The sequence below is a fragment of the Diceros bicornis genome, chromosome 2, assembly GCF_020826845.1.
Source record: "Diceros bicornis minor isolate mBicDic1 chromosome 2, mDicBic1.mat.cur, whole genome shotgun sequence".
NCBI lineage: Eukaryota > Metazoa > Chordata > Mammalia > Perissodactyla > Rhinocerotidae > Diceros > Diceros bicornis.
The window spans coordinates 25,442,304-25,461,309 of NC_080741.1; the positions used below are offsets into that span (position 1 = coordinate 25,442,304).

The 19,006-nt window shown below is 37.8% G+C and overlaps 1 protein-coding gene across 1 annotated transcript in view; it reads left to right on the forward strand.

Moving 5' to 3' along the window:
- The window catches only part of KCNH8 (potassium voltage-gated channel subfamily H member 8), a 371,503-nt gene extending 355,685 nt beyond the window's left edge, over window positions 1-15,818 (forward strand). The window contains exon 16 of the mRNA XM_058553749.1: window positions 14,522-15,818. Coding sequence (XP_058409732.1) covers window positions 14,522-15,229 — 708 coding nt within the window. The 3' untranslated portion in view covers window positions 15,230-15,818. The remainder of the gene's footprint in view (window positions 1-14,521) is intronic.
- Window positions 15,819-19,006: the final 3,188 nt, after the last annotated feature.

Consider the following 19,006-nt stretch of genomic DNA (forward strand, 5'->3'; position numbering starts at 1 on the left):
GGAAAATATTCAGTAAAATGAGTTACTATATATCTAAACAAGTATAGAAAAATTCAAATGAAATTTAAACAGTTATTAATTACTCATTACTAGTAGTTAACCACTTTGGTGGTAGCTAGTTATTAACTGACAGTTTCAGAATAACTAGTTATTTAAAAAAAATGGATATGGCTGTTCCCAAATCCCAAATTTTTAAGTTGATATATTATTAAAAGAACATACAACTCTGCCATTTTCCATTCATCAATAGGAAAATGAAGTTCAATAATTGATCCAATTCAACAACTACAAATAATGTTGGAATTTTTTTAATAGGATCTTAGAATTGGAAGGGATTACAGATTCCCTTTTCTTTCTTATCCTCTCCCTGGGACATGAATTTCCTCTTTTTAAAAATGAGAACACCGTATATCTTTCAAAAGGGCTCCAATTCCTTTAGCGTTGATTCCACCTCCAATCTCCTATGAATTTCCTTGATTCTCGCGATGAATTCCAATTCTCAAGTTCCTTCTTTGAACTTCAACACCTGCTTTCTAACCTTGCCATTCAGTGTTTGCTTTTACATAGTTTTATATTATTTTCATGTGTACATTTCTTCCTTCCCCACATAGAGCACAGGCTCTTGAGAATTTGGATAATATCTTCAAAATTTCTGTGAATTGCCTCAAAGTTATTATTATTATCACTTTAAAAGTATTCAAATTTTACTGAAAGTGCAACAGAGAATGCTCTGTATCTCAAGTAACTCACATTCAAGACTAGAAAATAAATATACATGAATTTGAGAAGGCTTGGATTTTTTTCAATCTTTTTATTAAAGAACAATAAGGCACCTAGAGAAATTAGGACCAACACTTCCCATTCACTTGTGCACAATTGGAAATAAATATAATATACATGCAGCAATACTAAATTAATCAAATTTTCTTTTTGTGTTTATATGACCACATGCTAGGATAGAATTTGAAATAATCAGTTGTTATAAATAATGAGTAAAAGAATTATTCTGAAAGAAGTGATTAAGCAACCTCAGCTTGATATTATTATAGTTTGATAATGTGGTAGAATCATGCAATCTGAAAGTTGAAAGCTATCTTAAAGGCGAACTATTCTGACCTTTCACCCTAATGCAGGAATTTTCTTTCTAACGGTGCTGGGAAGAAGTTATTTTGCCTGAATATTTTCTGTAGTAAGAAGCTCACCATGCCCAGAGAAATCTTCGCCCATGGTTCTCAAACCTGGTTGTGTTTTCAAATTCTCTGGGAATATTTTTTTACACAACTATAAATATTTTTTGTAAATTAATATATAAAATAATGAACAAATATTTTTAAAATAACTATTCCTGTGGCCAGTCATAGACTAACTGAATCTCAGAACCTCTAAAGTTGGCACTGGGTATCTATCTATATTTTAAAAAATTCTTCAAATGCTTCTGATGACAGTCAACTATGACAAATAGTGGCCTACCTCATTTCTCAATTACTTTAGCAATTAGAAACCTCTTCTTTATATTTCTGTGCTGTAACTCTCTGTAAAGTCTGTTATTCATTTTTCCTACTTCTATCCCTCTTGAGTTACATAGAGAAAGCTACATAAATGTTCTTTTTTTTAAATAAAGATACTTTAAATTTTGAAGGTAACTGGTATCTTTCTTCTTCCCCACTCTGTGGCATATTTTTCTCTTCTGTAAATGTTCTCTCTTCCTTGAAACTTTACTCACGTGGCACAAAGTCCAGACTCTGCATCTTCATGATCAACTTCCTTTGCCACTGACCCATCCTCTTGACCCAGTTTCTCAAACACAAGCATGACTGACCACAGTGTCCTACAGATGATATTTCCAGAACAGAGGTTATTGTCTATCATAATGTTTTAGCTTATGAAAGCACCTCAAGGTTTTGGGTATTTGTTCTCTCTGCTCAGAAAGCCCTCAAGGTTTTGTATTTGTTCCTGAGTCTCAAATATGTAGACACATATTTGTGGTTGGTGAATGAATAAAAGATGCTTGGATTATGCATTATATCTGTTTTAACCATCAGGCATTAGGACATTAGGAAGGGCTCAGAAAGCCCTTCCCCAAAATATCTGCATAGACGGCTCTCTTCCTTCTTTCAAGTCTATGTTCAAATGTCAAATTCTCAGAGAGGTCTTCCTTGACCAGCCTTTTTAAAATAGCAGCTCCCGCTTTCCGAATTTATTTCCAAATTTGTTTTCCCTCCGAGCCCTATCAAACTTCTATTGTACTACATAGTTTATTTATCTACATTTTTTCATTGTCTTTATCCCCTCCCATTAGAATATCAGTTCTATGACAATAATAATCTTTATCTGCTTTATCTTTATCTTTTTTCTTTGATATATGATTGACATATAGTAGACACATATTTGTGGTTGGTGAATGAATAAAAGATGCTTGGATTATGCGTTATATCTGTTTTAGCCATCAGGCATTAGGACATTGAATAGAAGAGAAAAATGGAATCTCAATTTTGAGTTTAAAGAGACATTAGAAATCCTAACATGTGAGATGCTCCTATCACAGATGAGTAAACTAAGGCACAGAGATAATCATATAGGCAGCAAGTGACACAGAAAGATGTAGAAAAAAGACTTGAATCCAAGTTCAGTGGGTTTTCTTTTTGTTGGGTTAGCTTTCAAAGAAGACCATCTTTGATCTATATTGAAAAGATTTCCCTCTGAAATATCAGAAGCCCACATGAGTCTTTGGTTCCTTAAATTAGCCATATATATGTATATATTTAAATTTAAGACTTGATTTAATCGTGGACAGATAATTTTAGGATGGGATAATTTTAGAAAGGGCTTTTCCAAAAAGCCTGATAAAATATACTGTGTGTTTATTCAAGGGGAAATATATGTTTCCCCATATATTTTTCCCATTGATGGCTATTACACATATTAGCATTTTCAAATTATATAAAGGAGGGGAGTACATTTTAAAGCAAATAAAATGATAAACAGTGTTAAGGAGAGACGGGGGCAGGGGGCCCACTGGTAATTTACTGACTTTTCAAATGTATTTTTAATTCCAATCTGATAATTTGTAACAAGGTACTGTTACTACAGCCCTGTGCTTACTTCAACTGATGATCTGCAAGCTCACTTTCTAAACTGAATCTCCTCAGCCTTGGAGATGAAGGAATTTTTGTTCAAATAGCATTTATTAAAGAGTTTATTAGGGAAATGTGTTTCTGTTTAAAACTCCATTATCAAAAAAGCTTGAGTTGGGGAAGGTGTCTGCCAACGGTTAAAAGAGAACTCTTCCTAGAGCCCTAAAACAAGCTTTGGGTGCCACGGTTCCATGATGGCTTTCTGCTAGATCTTGTTGGATCAGTCCTTCTCACTGGGGTGTTCATTGTTCAATTGCTTTGAGAGTAAAAGTCCCCATATTAATTCAAACAGAAACCTAACCTTTCGGTGTTTTTTGGATATTGATTTGCAATGGTTAAAAATAGGTCACTGAAGTTTACAACAGCCAGAGACCAAGGAGAAATAATTGATGAAAATTAGTTCTTTTTTTCATGTAAAATATTTTGGGAGTATTTTTTAAGAATTAAAGATATACAGATATATTTATAAAAATGAAATTCTAGTGTGCATACTGAATATTTTTGTTTTTTTTTTAAGCCATGAGCTATTTTAAACATATAGAAATTGATATAATAATGGATGTCCAAATAACTATCATCCATATTAAGCAAATAATAACATGTTTCCATGTTGTGCTTTAAAGAAATTTAAAATTTTATATCCTTTAAAGCTCTTCTTTCCTATTTCATGAAGTGATAGAACTCAAGATTTAGAAAAAAAAATTCAAGAAAAATTTAGAAGTGAGAAAAAGATCAATGTAGAAATTAACTGAATAAGAAGCTACACAAGAGCAAATAAACAAATAACATCAAAATAGATGGTGAAAGAGAAGGGAAATGTAAAGCATCTAATGTAAATGAAGAAAGAGACTTAAAAAAAAGGATTTGAGGAAAAGTGTCAAACATTAGACAGAGGCAAAGAAGATCTAGAGAGCCGGCCCCATGGCTTAGGGGTTAAATGCACTTACTCCACTGCTGGTGGCCCGGGTTCGGATCCCCGGTGAGCACCGATGCACCACTTGTCAAGCCATGCTGTGGCGGTGGCCCATATAAAGTGGAGGAAGATGGGCACAGATGTTGGCCCAGGGCCAGTCTTCCCCAGCAAAAAGAGGAGAATTGGCATGGATGTTAGCTGAGGGCTGATCTTCCTCACAAAAAAAAAAAAAAGAAGATCTAACATACAAAAATACAAGTCTCCGAAGAAGAAAGCCAAATTTAGAGAACCAGACAAACACTAAGAGTGGTAATCCAATAAAAATCTCCTGAAATTAAAAAAAAATACCTGAAAATTATATACTGTGGTGAAATTACTGGACTTTAAAGTAAGAGAAAAACATTCTTTGGGTATCTAGCCAAAAAGATCTTACAGAGCACTTGCAAGAGAAAAATCTAGACTATCATTAGACCTTTAAGACAGCAACATTTTATGCAAGAAGTCGGAGTAACATACAAAATATGTAAGATTCTTAAGAAAAGAAAATGTAAACTAATGATTTTATATGTAGCAAAAACGACCATCAAGTATCAAACTGTTATCAACATGAAAGAACTCGGGGAATATTGTTCCCATATACATTTTCTGAAGAATGTACTAGAGAACAAGACTCAGAAAATCAAGATGACTTGAAAGACATTGTCATGGGACAAGTTCATCAGCATTAAATATGTATTTGTTTGTAACACCAAATCTAAATGAAAGTTAAAGGGGAGAGAATATAAGTTGTTAAAGGCCATATGCTCTGACAGTGTAACTATAGTAGAACTGTTGAAAAGGGGAGAGAATAAGAATAGAATGTGCCAAAAAAATTTTCTTAACTGTTTTCAATAATCATAATTTATAATGATAGTACTGGTACTGATATACTGAGACTGTTGTATATGTAATGAGAGATAAAGCAAATGAATAATTATGAGCTATTCTAATTCTATCATCCTCTGTACCTCAATAACCAAGAATTACAGTGTAGAGAAAAGGAAATACAAATATAATATAGAAAATGTTAAGTAAAAACCCTGTAGTCCTGAAATGGAAATAGAAATACCAGTATGAACCTATGTAGTATCATATACACGCGTACATCTCCAAGCTCTTTCAACAGAAAAGGGGTAAAAACAAGGGCCAGCCCAATAACAATGAAGATCTCTGTGCCTCGAGTATGGTCTTGAAATATGATTTCTCACTAAAAGAAACAAGATTTTCTTGGATAAATGGCTGCTTCCACTTCTGGGGTATGAAATACACGTGATGAGCCTGGAACACCTTAATATACCAGAGGGCAAGAAAGCTATCAAACACTACTACGATGATGCCAAAAGAACTCAGGAGCCAATGTGAAGAGTCTCCCACTGGCCAAAGATGGGATAATTCGGACTTCGCTAAGGAAAGAAATACAGTGGATTGAAACATAAAACAGATAACAAATGCTCCAAGATGGCAACATAGGAAACTCCTGAATTTCCCTCCTCCAGTGGTCACACTGAATGTATACCTACACACAAAACAATAACTTCTGAGAGAAATACAGAAACTAGCTGACTGACTCCTATGCATCAGGCGAATGAGAAAATAGCCACAGAACACCTGGAAACAGGTAGAATAGGCTGAAACACACTCTTGCCATAAACTCCACCCCTGGCACATAATTTGAGAGTGAACCCCCACCTCCCAGCTTCTTCCTGAAGACTGAAGGATTTAGATGGCACATCTAGTGCCCCAACTTTTAAGGCTCCTACCTGAGCGATGGACCCCCAAAACACCTGGCTCTAAAAACCAAAGGGACTTGCATTCACAAGTCCCACAGGACCATAGCAAACAAAGAAGCAGTTTTTAAATGGGTGCAAGACTACCCCTGTGGTTGTATATGTGGGCTTAGCACAGAGAAAGCAAACAAAAATGCCCATCTCCCAGGAAGGGATTTGACTGCGGACTTTGCCAGCTGCTGCCTGAGGGTCCAGCTTCTAATCAGCCAGCATCTAAGTGCTCACTGTGGTCCTCCGCTTTGGGATACTGATGGGTCTTGGCATACTCTCAATTACTGGTGGTCACCAAGAACAAAGTCGGCAGCCTTGACAATCACAAATGTCCTAAACCCTCAACACTCCACCAAAAAACTGTTAGAATGAATAAACGAATTCAGTAAAGTTGCAGAATACAAAAATCAATATAGAAAAATCAGTTGCATTTCTATACACTAACAATGAACTATCAGAAAGAAAAAATAAGAAAACAATCCCATTTACCATAGCGTCAAAAAGAATAAAATGCTTAGGAATAAATTTAACCAAGGAAGTTTAAGACTTACACACTGAAAGATACAAAATATTGTTGAAAGAAATTAAAGATCTAAACAAATGGAAAACTCCAACTGTAGACTTGCCAAGGGAATTGAAAAAAGCTGGTTAGACTAAATTTTAAACTCGTACTGAAAGATCAGTACGTGAGGAGTTAACCAAAGGGACTAGATCCTTAAGAAGAGGAACTAATGATCTGACCCTGTAGAGCAAGAACTCACAGCACTGGGAGCTTGTTAGAAATGCACAATCCCATACCTACTGAATCTAAATATACATGCGTCAAGATTCCCAGGTGATTCCTATATGCATTAAATCTTGACGAGCACTTTCCTATACAGCTGGTATTCTGAGAGGAGACAGACTTCTTTGGTGTTCACTGATAGCAGCAAGGATCCCTTAGCTAGATAGCAATTTGGATATAAGTCAAACTTTGTCACAGGAAGCAAGAAAATAGATGAGGAAAGCAATCAAAGGGTTGATAAATAATGGATTACCATAGCACAGCTAAAGTAATAAAGTTGCGTCCAAAAGCCTGAGCTTGTAGAAATCCAATGAAACCCTTGGAGTAATCACTTTCCAGACTGTAATTGGTCATTTTATATTGGTAATGCTAGACTTGTAATCCTTCTCTTATTATAATTTAAGAGGCATCAGATGCACCTGCAAAAGTAAAGCGCTTGGTACTATTCCTGTGTGACCTCAGATAAGCCACTTCACCTCCCAACATTCTAGTTTCTCCAGCTGTAGACAAAGATTTACGACTTTTGTTAGTAATGGGATTGAGATCCTCATTTGGAGGAAATTTATGCAAGTGCCTAGTATGATTACTATTTTAGCTGACAGATAAAAAGACTGTCACTTGTTTTTGAATGCTTTGTGAAACAAAAGACACAAGGATGAAATTATGCCAATCGTCTTTTTTGTTTTGCCTGCTTATGGAGTTTGATTGAACTTGTCTAAATCCCATGATAAATATGCAACATAACAAAGGATTAAATGACAGACCATTTAATTACCTGAATCAGAGCTTGTAAAAATGTATATGTGTTTGTGGCAGGGGGAGAGGATTGGTCTAATCAGTACCCCTGAATTTAGGAAAATTGTGTCTAGCAGGAAAATGTGTACATGTTTGGCAAAAATTGAGTGACGGGTCAAGAACTCTTCAAGCTAAGAAGATTATGTCAACAGATGCATTCCCCATCTGCTCACTGAATGTGCAAAAATGGAAATCACATTTTTTTCTGTCTATCAACTGAAGTTCCAGTTATACTCAGAGTCCATGGATCATACCATACCGATAGCCAAGATCGAGAAGTGTAAAACACGAATAATAATATAAGATGAAAGGGAGCTATTTTCTATGTGAAATGAAAGGTATTGTCAAAGACACATTCTGGTCTTCATTATGAAACTCACATTCCTCTTCCCAAAGGGCACAATCCAAAGACACACAAGAACAGAAAATCTGTGTTTGCACCAAAATGCACACAACCTAACCATAAAAGCTGGCAGTGTACAGTGTTATTGGGACACTACATCACCAGCACCACAGATGGATTCTTTAAATTGTGTCATAACACGAGGTTTTAAAATCTCCCATTTTGAAGTGGGGACTTCCATGAGATACCAAGGTCATATGAAACATTCTTACCTGCTAAAGGTATAGTGATACTTAACTTCTGTGTTCTTGCAGGGCTACTTAGTGGAGATTGGCAAAAGTTATTTAAGTTCAAATGAAAATAACAGACACTCATACTGAGAAATTAATCAAGCAACTTACTACCCATTAAATTATTCATGTATGAACAAAGATTTATAGATGGCAGGATTTGCACAGGGGCTTGAGCTATATTGAAGAATAATAAAGACTGCTCATACCTGTCCCCACCCCAGCCCCACATTGGTCCTATCCAACTCTGATCAACACCCAGCTGCACATCATTGTATTTTGGCTCACACATCCTTTATAGAGAATTCTCAATCTGAATGCAATTACTCAAAACTTAGACTGGAAATGCAGGATCTTAACAACATTTTTCAAAGGCTCTGGTTATTGCTGTTACTATTTGCTACTGCAAAGATCCATTCAAGGCAATGCTAAAATTTGGAGACTATTCCTTCCAATATTAATTATGTAAAAGTGTTAACAGAAATGGTTTATCTCTCCGTACTGAGGCTGAAGAGGAATTATATAGATACCTGGCTTTTATTTTCTTTGGGCTAAATGTTTCCTGGGTTAGTATTCCCTGTCATGCAGAAGTTTTCAATTAAGCTTAGTGCCTGTGTTGCGTTATCAAATCCAGACACCTGGGATTCTGACATCATACCAGTTATATGGGGACTAAATTTTAACATCCATTATATTAGTTAATCATCATAACAAAGCCCTCATAGAAATATAACTCAGAGGAAGGTGAGAAGTAACATCACATCAATGGAGCAAATTAAACATGAGAGGAGAAAACCAGATACTCTGGAAACGTAGGCAGCAATTGCTATTTCTAAGTCAACAGAAGTTCTGAGGAAACCTGGATGTGGCAGAAATAGAAAAATTGTGGCAGTTAGTGATTCCCTTCTTAGTGGTATGGAAAGATCAGTGTGGGATCATCATGGTCATTTGACAAGTCTGTTGTCACAGGTGTTCCCATTCATGACAGGAGGTGCTGCTCAGCAAGACCAAGTATGCTACCTGATACCCTGCTGGACAATGATTTGTATGGTTAAATGCATGATGCCGGGAGCACAGAGAAGGGAAGAATCTTTAGGTGCTCCAAAGTTTGGGCTAGAAAACTGAACCACTTGGAAGCACAGATGGTGTTTTCATCACTTCTTCTTTCTAACAGTTGGGACTTTGGAAGGTATGGAGAAATCTTGGATGTGAACAATTGGCTACGCAGATGGTGATGGTGAACTGGTTTGGCCAACAGTTTTAAATTCCAGACTGACGGATTCTTATCCACAGAAGAACGAGGAGGAGGAGAAGGAAGATAAAAAAAAAATAGATAAAGAAAATGTAACTTAGGGCTGGCCCTGTGGTGTAGTGATTAAGTGCACGTGCTCCGCTTCAGCGGCCCTCGCTTCGCAGGTTCAGATCCCGGCGCACACCGAAACACCGCTTGTCAAGCCATGCTATGGTGGCGTCCCATATAAAGTGGAGGAAGATGGGCACGAATATTAGCCCAGGGGCAATCTTCCTCAGCAAAAAGAGGAGGATTGGCATCAGGTGTTAGCTCAGGGCTAATCTTCCTCACACACACACAAAAAAATAAAATAAGAATATGTAACTTAACACATAAATAAGAGAATAATGCATATTAAGTTATAGTTTCTTTATCTATTATCTTTATAAGTAGAAATAATCAGAAGGCCGCATCTAAAATAGCCATCCAGGGTAGCAACCAGGGATGCAAAAAGGTTTGCCAAATTTCAACTGATGAAACAACTCTGAATAACTTAATTGATTTGTCACTTGGCACTCATAATGTAGTCATGAGATATGGGAGTCAGTAAACAGGGAAAATTTCCCTAGGGAATTAAAACTACTCATGGAAATCAAGTTTATGCTGGGACCAGTGACAAAGCACTAAGATAAATGAAGTGTAGCAGAAGTCTTGGCCAAAAGAGACTTCTTTCTGCAATTATGAAGGAAACACGGTAAGAATCTAACACTGGAAATTCCAACTGCTCTTAAAAACTAGGGGATACCCAAGGATTTGGTTTAGGAAATTTATATATGAAAACTTTAACAATCACAATACCTACTTTTAACATATTTACTTGGAATGAAGAAGACCAGATACAGATTTCCCAATATAATTTTGTAGTAGGCAGCTTTCCCCAGGATATTTATGGTAAAATCATGAGACAAAATAAGATAAAAATTGAAGGTGATGTGAGAACCAAGTCCTTCATAATCATAGGAATCACATTCACTTGTATATTCAAGATTTACTGAGCGCATGTTGTGTTCTAGGAGTCCCCTGGCTTCAGGAGATACTGGCATAAATAACCGTTTCTACCCTCAAGGAACTTATAGCTTAGCTGGGGGCAGACAGTCCTATATGATGCTCGAACTGCTATGTGAATATCAACAAGCTGTCAGGAAAAAGCTCTGCAGAGAAAGTGAGGGAATAGAAGTTTGAAGGGAGAAAAGAAACTTACCAGACAGAGAGAACAGCACGCACAAGTGCACGAGCACAGTGAGCTGAGACCCTCCCTGTATTCAGTCTAATGGTGTGCAAGGGGGAAAGTGCAGGAAATGGGGCCATCAAAAACTAAGCTGGGGCTTATGAAAGGCTTTGTAATATCTACTCAAAAGGAGATTGTGTTTTCTCATATGAGTGACAGAAAACATTTGAAGATTTAAGCAGTTGTTGAGGTAACTGGGAAAACTTTGGTTCATTTGATCTGAATGATTTTTCTGTTTGTTTTTATTGACTTATCTCAGCAGTACTCTGGTTTTAAGTTGTATTTTGAAGATACGTCTCCTTAAGTGGACAGAGCCTTGTTCACAAAGTAGCCCCAACAACGTTTTTTAGCAAATGCACATCTTATTGTGCTGTGAAAAAGTCTTGAGCCTCATCATCCTTAGAAAGTAAGAGACACTGTATTCTTTGCTTTCTACATTTGATTAAGACCAAGGTCTTTCATGTAGAATGAGTTTTGTTAGCAAGCCCAGCATTTCACTGCATTTTCTGTGGCGATGTGTTGTCACCTTCAGTGTCACTAGAGTCTCCACCTCCAGGAGATGCCATCTCTCCTTGTGACAGCTGCTTTGTCCTTTTAAAGGGAGAGATCTCTTACCTAATAGGGATTAATTTCCTCATGTAACTTTAATAAGATGCAGGGGTGTGTCCCCAGTGACACAGTGACAGGAATCTTCCCTAACATAAATTGATCATTACCCTCTAGAGCTAAAGAAAGCTTTGTTTCCTTTGATTCTTTCCTCCTTATATAGTAATTTTGTTTTCTGAAAATGTTAATGCTTACTTACATTCCTGGAGCCAGTCAAGACTCTGGATTCCCATTCAAAGTTCATGGCCTCAAAGTTGTGGCAAATGCACAGTAAAAGTTAGAAGTCAAGAACATGGCCATGGAAAGGTATTTCAACCATGGGAAAACATCTGTTTATTTTTAAAGCTAGAAAAAATAGTTCATCAGAAACATGTCTGCTAATATATTGTCCAGATTTTCCCTTATTGCAAAAGTTTTTTGTTATTGTTGCATTCATATAATTTGCTGTGAAGAGATGTGACTGTGCTAAATCAGGCTCCCATTCTTTTAGAGTTAACATACTTATTTGACACTGAATTAGCATTTCAGACAGCTTTTACACATGAGGCTATCTTTTTGTATTGTCTGTGCTCTTCACAAAGTCTGACCATGTTAGCAAAAATCACTCAACTCTTAAGCAATATCTCCTTTTCTATGTGATAATATACCACAACAAAAAGGGCACCAAGCTTAGAGGCTTGAATTCTAGACCAAAGACCGTCATTCACAAAATGAGGGACCTTAAAAATGTCATTTAACTTCTGGGTCTTAGTCTCCTCTTTTTATAGGTGGGGAAATGATAATGTATCCCTGCCTATCTCAGCACTGTTTACAGATCCAGTAGGGAAAATGTACCTGAAAACACGTTGCAATATAAATTTCCTTAAACATTTATTGAATAACGTAATTGCTGGTGTGCCTAAAATGCAAAATTGTTCTTCAAAGACTGTGTCTTTATTCAATTCTAATGAAAGACCAATTGAAAGGATTTTTATTGGGAGCTGAGCTAATGTAGCCCTAGTGAATTTGATACAGGAATTAAGCTTAGACAACCTACAGGAATGGATGGCTAATATGTCCCTTCAAACATCTCATTTAGCGTCAGCTTCTCTTCTGAAATTTTGATAAAGAAGCTAATCAGTTCAAGATGGAATCCGTGGGTGAAAGTCCACAGTGCTGAGATCCAGATAATGATTTAAGCGTGATACACGTGCTTTAGAATTGAGCCTTGGCAGATGATGAAATTGACAACCTGCAGTGAAAATTTCAAACCACAGAATCTTTCTCATATTACTGTTTCACTTCTTAAATGTGAGGCTCAGAGGTATCTTTTGTCGCCATAAGTTTTAGATCTGCTGCAAAGGCTGGAGAAATATTCAATGGGGTCCCTCGAGTTACATGCTAGCAGCAAGGCAGAAATAGTTTTGGCCTGGCAATTTCAAGGCAGGTGTTACCAGCTGGTTGCCCGAACCATGGAAAAACCTCCTTCTGGTCTTTTTGAAATGCCTGATTTGAGCGGCACTACCTCCTGATGGGCCTGCCAGGGAGAATTAGTTTCAGAATGCGCTCATAGACAGTGGACTGGATTAAGTTGCTGGATGAATGAGAAATGCATCCATAAATGTTGAAAAAATTCTGCCCAAAACAGCAGTCTTGGTTTTGGCATCACTGAGGTTGAACTGCTCTTTTGTTTTGCTTTCTGATGGTATTAAGCCAATGGGTTCAGCTGCTTATATTGGAGTTTTGTGGTTTGTGATAATAAAACCAAGTCATAGGAAGTCTTTTATAAAATATAGTCTTACAGCAATGAAGGCAAACTATTACAAAATCTGTAAGTGTTATGAACCTAACAAAAGACTAGAAAATCTATGTGTGTCCTGCTTTCTGAAATATAGGGTTTTTTCACCTTGAAGAATATAAACTCTCCAGAAAGAGCTGGATTAAAGTCAAATTCAATTCTTTTGGTGGTCTTTCATGGTTCAAAAAGTGATGTGGTTGTTAGGAAAATAAACCCTCCAGTGAATTTTATTATTGGTTTTAAGTATAAAATGAGTAATGAGGATTCTTGAGTGCTTCTTAAGTGTTTGAGGGTTATGTGTCCTTTGAAAATCTGACAAAAACTAAATGTCTCACCTAGAAAAGTGGATATGGCACATACCACACAATTTGGGTTATAATTCCATGACTTCCGGGTTCACTGATGGATCCCAGCACTCCTGGTTCCCCACAGTGCTTATCTATACTTTCCCACCTTGCAGGTCTTTAAATTTTTTTCCAACTCTCATTTTGTAGCTTTCCTTCTCATTTTGTAGCTTTCCTTTTTTTCCAAAAACTCTCTTCCTAGCAAATCTGGTGTGAGTTCTTGCTTACCACTGCCACCATCACTGAAGGCCAGTGTGTCTCTGAACCTAGAATAAGCATAGATCTCGAACAGAAAATGACAGAAGTGAGTGGTCTCATTTACTGGGTGTCTACTTGGGACAGGTGTGCTGAGTGCTTTACATACAACACCAACCACTCCACACGGTTCTGAGGTGTCTGGGATGATTGTGTCCACCCCTGTGCATCCCACTAACTCAGAGGAAGTGAGAAATACTGTCCATACTTAAGATATAAGAGAAGATGGACCCACATCTCTAATTTTTTTCCAGTTTTATTGAGATATAATTGACATACAGCATTGTATAAGTTTAAGGTGTAGAGCATAATGACTTGACTTACATGTATTGTAAAATGATTACCACAATAAGTTTAGTTAACATGCATCATCTCATACAGATACAAAAAAAGGGAAGAAAAAAATTTTTTTCCTTGCGATGAGAACTCTTAGGATCTACTTTCTTAGGAACTTTCAAATGTACCATATAGCAGTGTTAACTGTAGTAATGTTGTGCATCACATCCTCAGTATTTATTTATCTTATAAAGTTTGTACCTTTTGACCACTTTCCTCTAATTCCCCCTCCTTCCACCCCCTGCGTCTGGTAACCACAAATCTAATTTCTTTTTCTGAGTTTTTTTTTTTTTAGATTCCACATATAAGTAAGATCACACGCTATGTGACTTTCTTGTCTGACTCTACAGCTCCAATTTTGTTCAAGAACCCCAGAATCACTGACTAAGAACGCTAGACTCTTTGTGTCTTTCTAGGTTCCCTCAGAATGAGGATAGCTTTAGAGCAGGTACCCAGCCTCCCCGTTCACCTCTTAGACTCGGCTGGAGTTAGAGGTGGAGCAACCTCTCAGACCTTCTCATTAAGAGATTTCACTTCCCTGCCTCACTGCTTGGAAATCACTGCCATGCACCTCTGACTATTGCCTTTTCTCTGCTTTATCCACACAGGTAACAACATTGACTCAGGAGGTCTCCCAGTTAGGTAAAGATATGAAGAATGTGATGCAGCTCCTAGAAAATGTCCTGTCACCCCAGCGGTCATCACGGTTTTGCTCTCTGCACACCCGCTCTGTGTGTCCCTCCAGGGACAGCTTACAGACCAGGACAACCTGGAGTACACACCAACCTTGTCTACACTTGCAAGCAGGTGGAGCTGCTTATACCCAAGCACAACTTTGTCACGGTAATGTCACCTCAGACATTTGGAGTGTGGATCCCTCCTCTGTGGGGAACAGCCCCCAACGAACTGGAGCTCATGAGCAAAATCCTGTAGACAGTGAACTTTATCATTCTCCAAACCTCGATTATTCACCTGCCCACTACCAGGTTGTCCAAGAAGGTCATTTGCAATTTCTAAGGTGCATCTCTCCACATTCAGATTCTACACTGACACCTCTGCAGTCCATTTCGGCGACTCTCTCGTCCTCTGTCTGCTCCTCCTCAGAAACATCTTTGCACCTTGTTCTCCCAAGTAGATCAGAGGAGGGCAGCTTCAGCCAGGGAGCCGTGAGTTCCTTCAGTCTGGAAAACTTGCCCGGATCTTGGGACCGAGAAGGAATGGCACCAGTCTCTACTGAACCCTTGGAGAACTTTCCATTGGAAGTTGTCACAAGCACAGCAGCAGTGAAAGATAATAATAAAGCCATAAACGTATGATATTCGTGCACGCGAGGTAGCTGCCAATTTCAAATCCACCACTGCATGACAGCTTTAGTTTGCCTTTTTGCCTCTGGCAGGCGTGAAGACTGGGCAAAGTTGGAGTCCTGCAGACGAGAGTGTGAGCAGCCACAGAAAGGCAGAACCACCTCCATACTGTAGCAAACGCTTTCTAGATCCTAGAAACATAATAGAAACATTTTCCTGTACAGATACTAACTTTCTGGTCTGTTTGACAGACTTTGGTAAAAGTCCAAAGACCCTGAAGGTCTGAGCAACTAGAAGTCCCAGACAAAGAATTTGTGGATTCGTTTTGTCCTAAGTGGCTTTTGTGAAGTGCGGCAAAGCTTTTTCCAGAGTGCCTGGCTGTCATTCCTGAACAATAGCCATAGCCCTGTTGGCCTCAGGAGTGCATAGCTCCTGCCGATCTATTTTTCTCTTTGTGAAGGTGAAGGGACAATTATCACTGCATGTCATCTCCTAGACAATCAGTCCAACAGAGCTGGTGGCCAGTGGTTAGCAATTGCACGTTATTTGCCATGTAAATGAACATGTCTTTATTTATCAAAAAAAAAGAGGCTATTTTTATATCCTTGGTATGAAATATGTATTTAAACTATTTAAAATATTTATAAAGAAATGAATGTTTTCTTTTCATTTTGGTAAAAAAAGAAAAGCTCGCTGTTTTAACAAGAAATGCACTACTGTTATATATAGTAGATCAAACATTATTTATTATTAAGAGGATGTAGTTTCAAGAGGAATCCCCCTTTTACCTGCATGCAGTTTGCAACAAATGTATCCCCATGCTTCTGGATTACAGAAGAAAAGTGAGGTCATATTTTATTAATGAAATAAAAACATGGTCTGAGTGTCAAGTACATGAGGTCTGGCATGGTGGTAGGGAGGGTTCCACCTTGTCTCTGCTGACTCACATCAATGACCCAAATTAAGGCAGCCCCCAGTGTGCCAGCATAAATGTCTTTCCTCCGGGCATCATACTTTATTGTTCAGGAACCCCAAATTGGTCTGTGGAATATGAGATCACAACAACATTGAGCCATTTGGGCCTCAAAATAAGGGAGAAAACCTTAGGTGTATCCTTCCCCTGTGCTGTTCTTTCAGGAGAGGTTGTAGACCCATGAAAATTCCAAAATGGAGCCATGACTTCTGAGCTATGACTGTGAGAGTGATGCCAACTTGCATTAGATCAGCGGTTTAATTTTTTTCTTTAAAGTTCTCAACAATGCTGTACGTTATGCGAAGCAGGTGTTTTCATTCTCATTTTGCAGAGAAAAAAAGAATCCCAGAGCTTACACAGCAAGGATGCTGAAGACAGTCTAGAATTCATAATGCTCCCTGCATCTCAACCAATGTGGAAATTGAGATGCTGGGCTTGGTAATGATTTAAATGTCTTCACTTAAGTTTTATTTTGTGTTTAAGAACATTTAGGGCCTAACCATCCCAGACATTCTTAGAAAACATATTGAATTCTCATTCTGGACTTCCCCTGTTCTTATTTCCCACCACAAAGGGTAAACAATCTGAGAACTGGATCATTAGAAACATCTAAATAAAGCAAGACTTCTGATGTCTGAATCTTATACCCTAAAATTGGCTAGAGTAGCAGAAAGAAAAGAAATTTTCCCTAAGAAAAATGGAAACAGTCCAGGTTTATGAGCCAGGTCACTCTAGACTCAATGCCTCCCACTCCCCCAACTCCCAAATTCAATCTCTCCCTACTTAAGTGAACGGGAAAATGAAGGTAAAAGCACCATTCTCCATTTAATGTATTCATTTGTATTCCCCCTTTTGCTCATCCTGACTTGTGTCATCATTTTAAGGACCATTCAAAAACAACTAATTGGTGTTGGTTCGTGAATATCCTTCCGGCAAACTAGCACTACTATTACTGATGCTAATAATAATGACTGACATTCTGTTTTTTGAGTACTGACTATGTACCAACAGATGTTTAAGAATTAACACGTTATGTTGCCTCGTATAATCCTCAAACAACGCTAAAAGTTACTTGTTATTATTATCCCTGTTTTGTAAATGAATAATTGGGACACAGATATTTTAACTTGCCCAATCACGTTGCTTTAAATGATAGACCCAATACTCCCATGGGGCTACTCTGGGTATCCCTCCCTTCATGTTTAAATCCATTCTTGCTGCCTTTTGAAACTTTACTAGTAATTAATTTCTTTTGAAATCCACGTATAAAATAAAATAAAATATATATTTTTTTAAACTGGGCATACAAATGAGGATTTGGGGAAGCCCCAGTGAAAGGCCTGGAAACATGCCTGTATTTTTCCAGCCAGTCACCTTCTCTGAATCTACTCCTAACAGCTGACTTTGGCAGGCATAAGAACCAGCTGCCTGCCCTGGGTAGGGCTGCAACTGGACAAGAATGAGTGAGCATATGGGAGAAGTGAGGGTTCCCATTATTTCTTACAGGAGGGCCCCTACCTCATCTGAATCAGCCTCACCTTATTCCTTATTAACCTTTTCCCTCAGCATCATTATTCTGACAAACAGTACTCTCCCAAATCTGGGGCAACTCAGAATGACATGTTTTGGGTTTTTTGTTTGTTTGTTTATACATGTTGTGATATTATTCTAGGAAATGAGAAGTCCAAGTTTTTCTAGATGTCTGATTTTCTAACTATTGTTGCTATGCAAATAGCAGAGGCCCTTGTCTTCTCATCAGGGATATAATTTTGGATCCCTACATTTTCCTCACCCACCCACTCTCTGCTGAAGGAGCGAAACAGGGATCCAGAGGGAAAAAAAGACTTAATTTCTTGGTCAAGTATATTTTCTTAAAAATACTATTGGAGACTAAAGTCTTCTGTGTAGTTCTAATTAAGACAACCAGATAGACAGATTATATAAGACTTTATTTTGATTTAACATAAGAAGAAATTTCTGGCAATTAAAACTACTTAAAAATGGCCTTTATTACCTTGAGAGGTGGCAGAATCAGTGAGAAGGTGTCCTGTCAGAGATTGCATAACTATTTGACAGGAATATTGTTTCCCAGAAGGGCTCTGCATTAGGTGTGAAATTAGCAGAATACCTGCCTCAGAATCTCATGGGGTAGTTGTTTAAAATGCAGGAAGTCTGGCTTTAATTCAGCCCCTTTGGATAGGGCCTGGGAATCTACCATTTAGTAAACTCCCTGGGTGACTCATATATACTAAAGATTGGGAAATATTGGTCTAGAATCTATAGTAGTATAAGATTGAGTCCTAGCTAATTTTTACATAAGTGAGCTACCATCTACATTCTTTTATAGACAGCTCTGAGTCTATAATTGTATAATAGAGAGGCATGGTTAACCCCCATATCAGTAGTTCTCAAACTTTAGTTTGAATAATGTATTTCCAGGGGATCTTATTTAAATAGAGATTTCAAGACCTTGACCCCTAATATATGGGCCGGGTCCCAAGTGATTCTGCTATGGGTGTTCCAGGGAATAAACTCTAGAAACATCACCCTTAGCAGTGTGATCACCCCTTAGATAATGAGGTTCTGTGGGAGGCAGACCAACTGGAATCGAACCAATTAAAACTGACACTTGTGTACAATGCTATTTCCATACAGTTCTTAACACATCAGTGATTTTTTCATGAAAGTGATTGATCACTTCTCCAGGAGAGCTTTGAACATTCATTCATTCATTACTTCAACCAAGAATGGTTGAGTGCCTACTATGTGTCATGCCCTAGTACCTCTCGGTTTGTTGTAGGTTTTTGCTTTTGTGT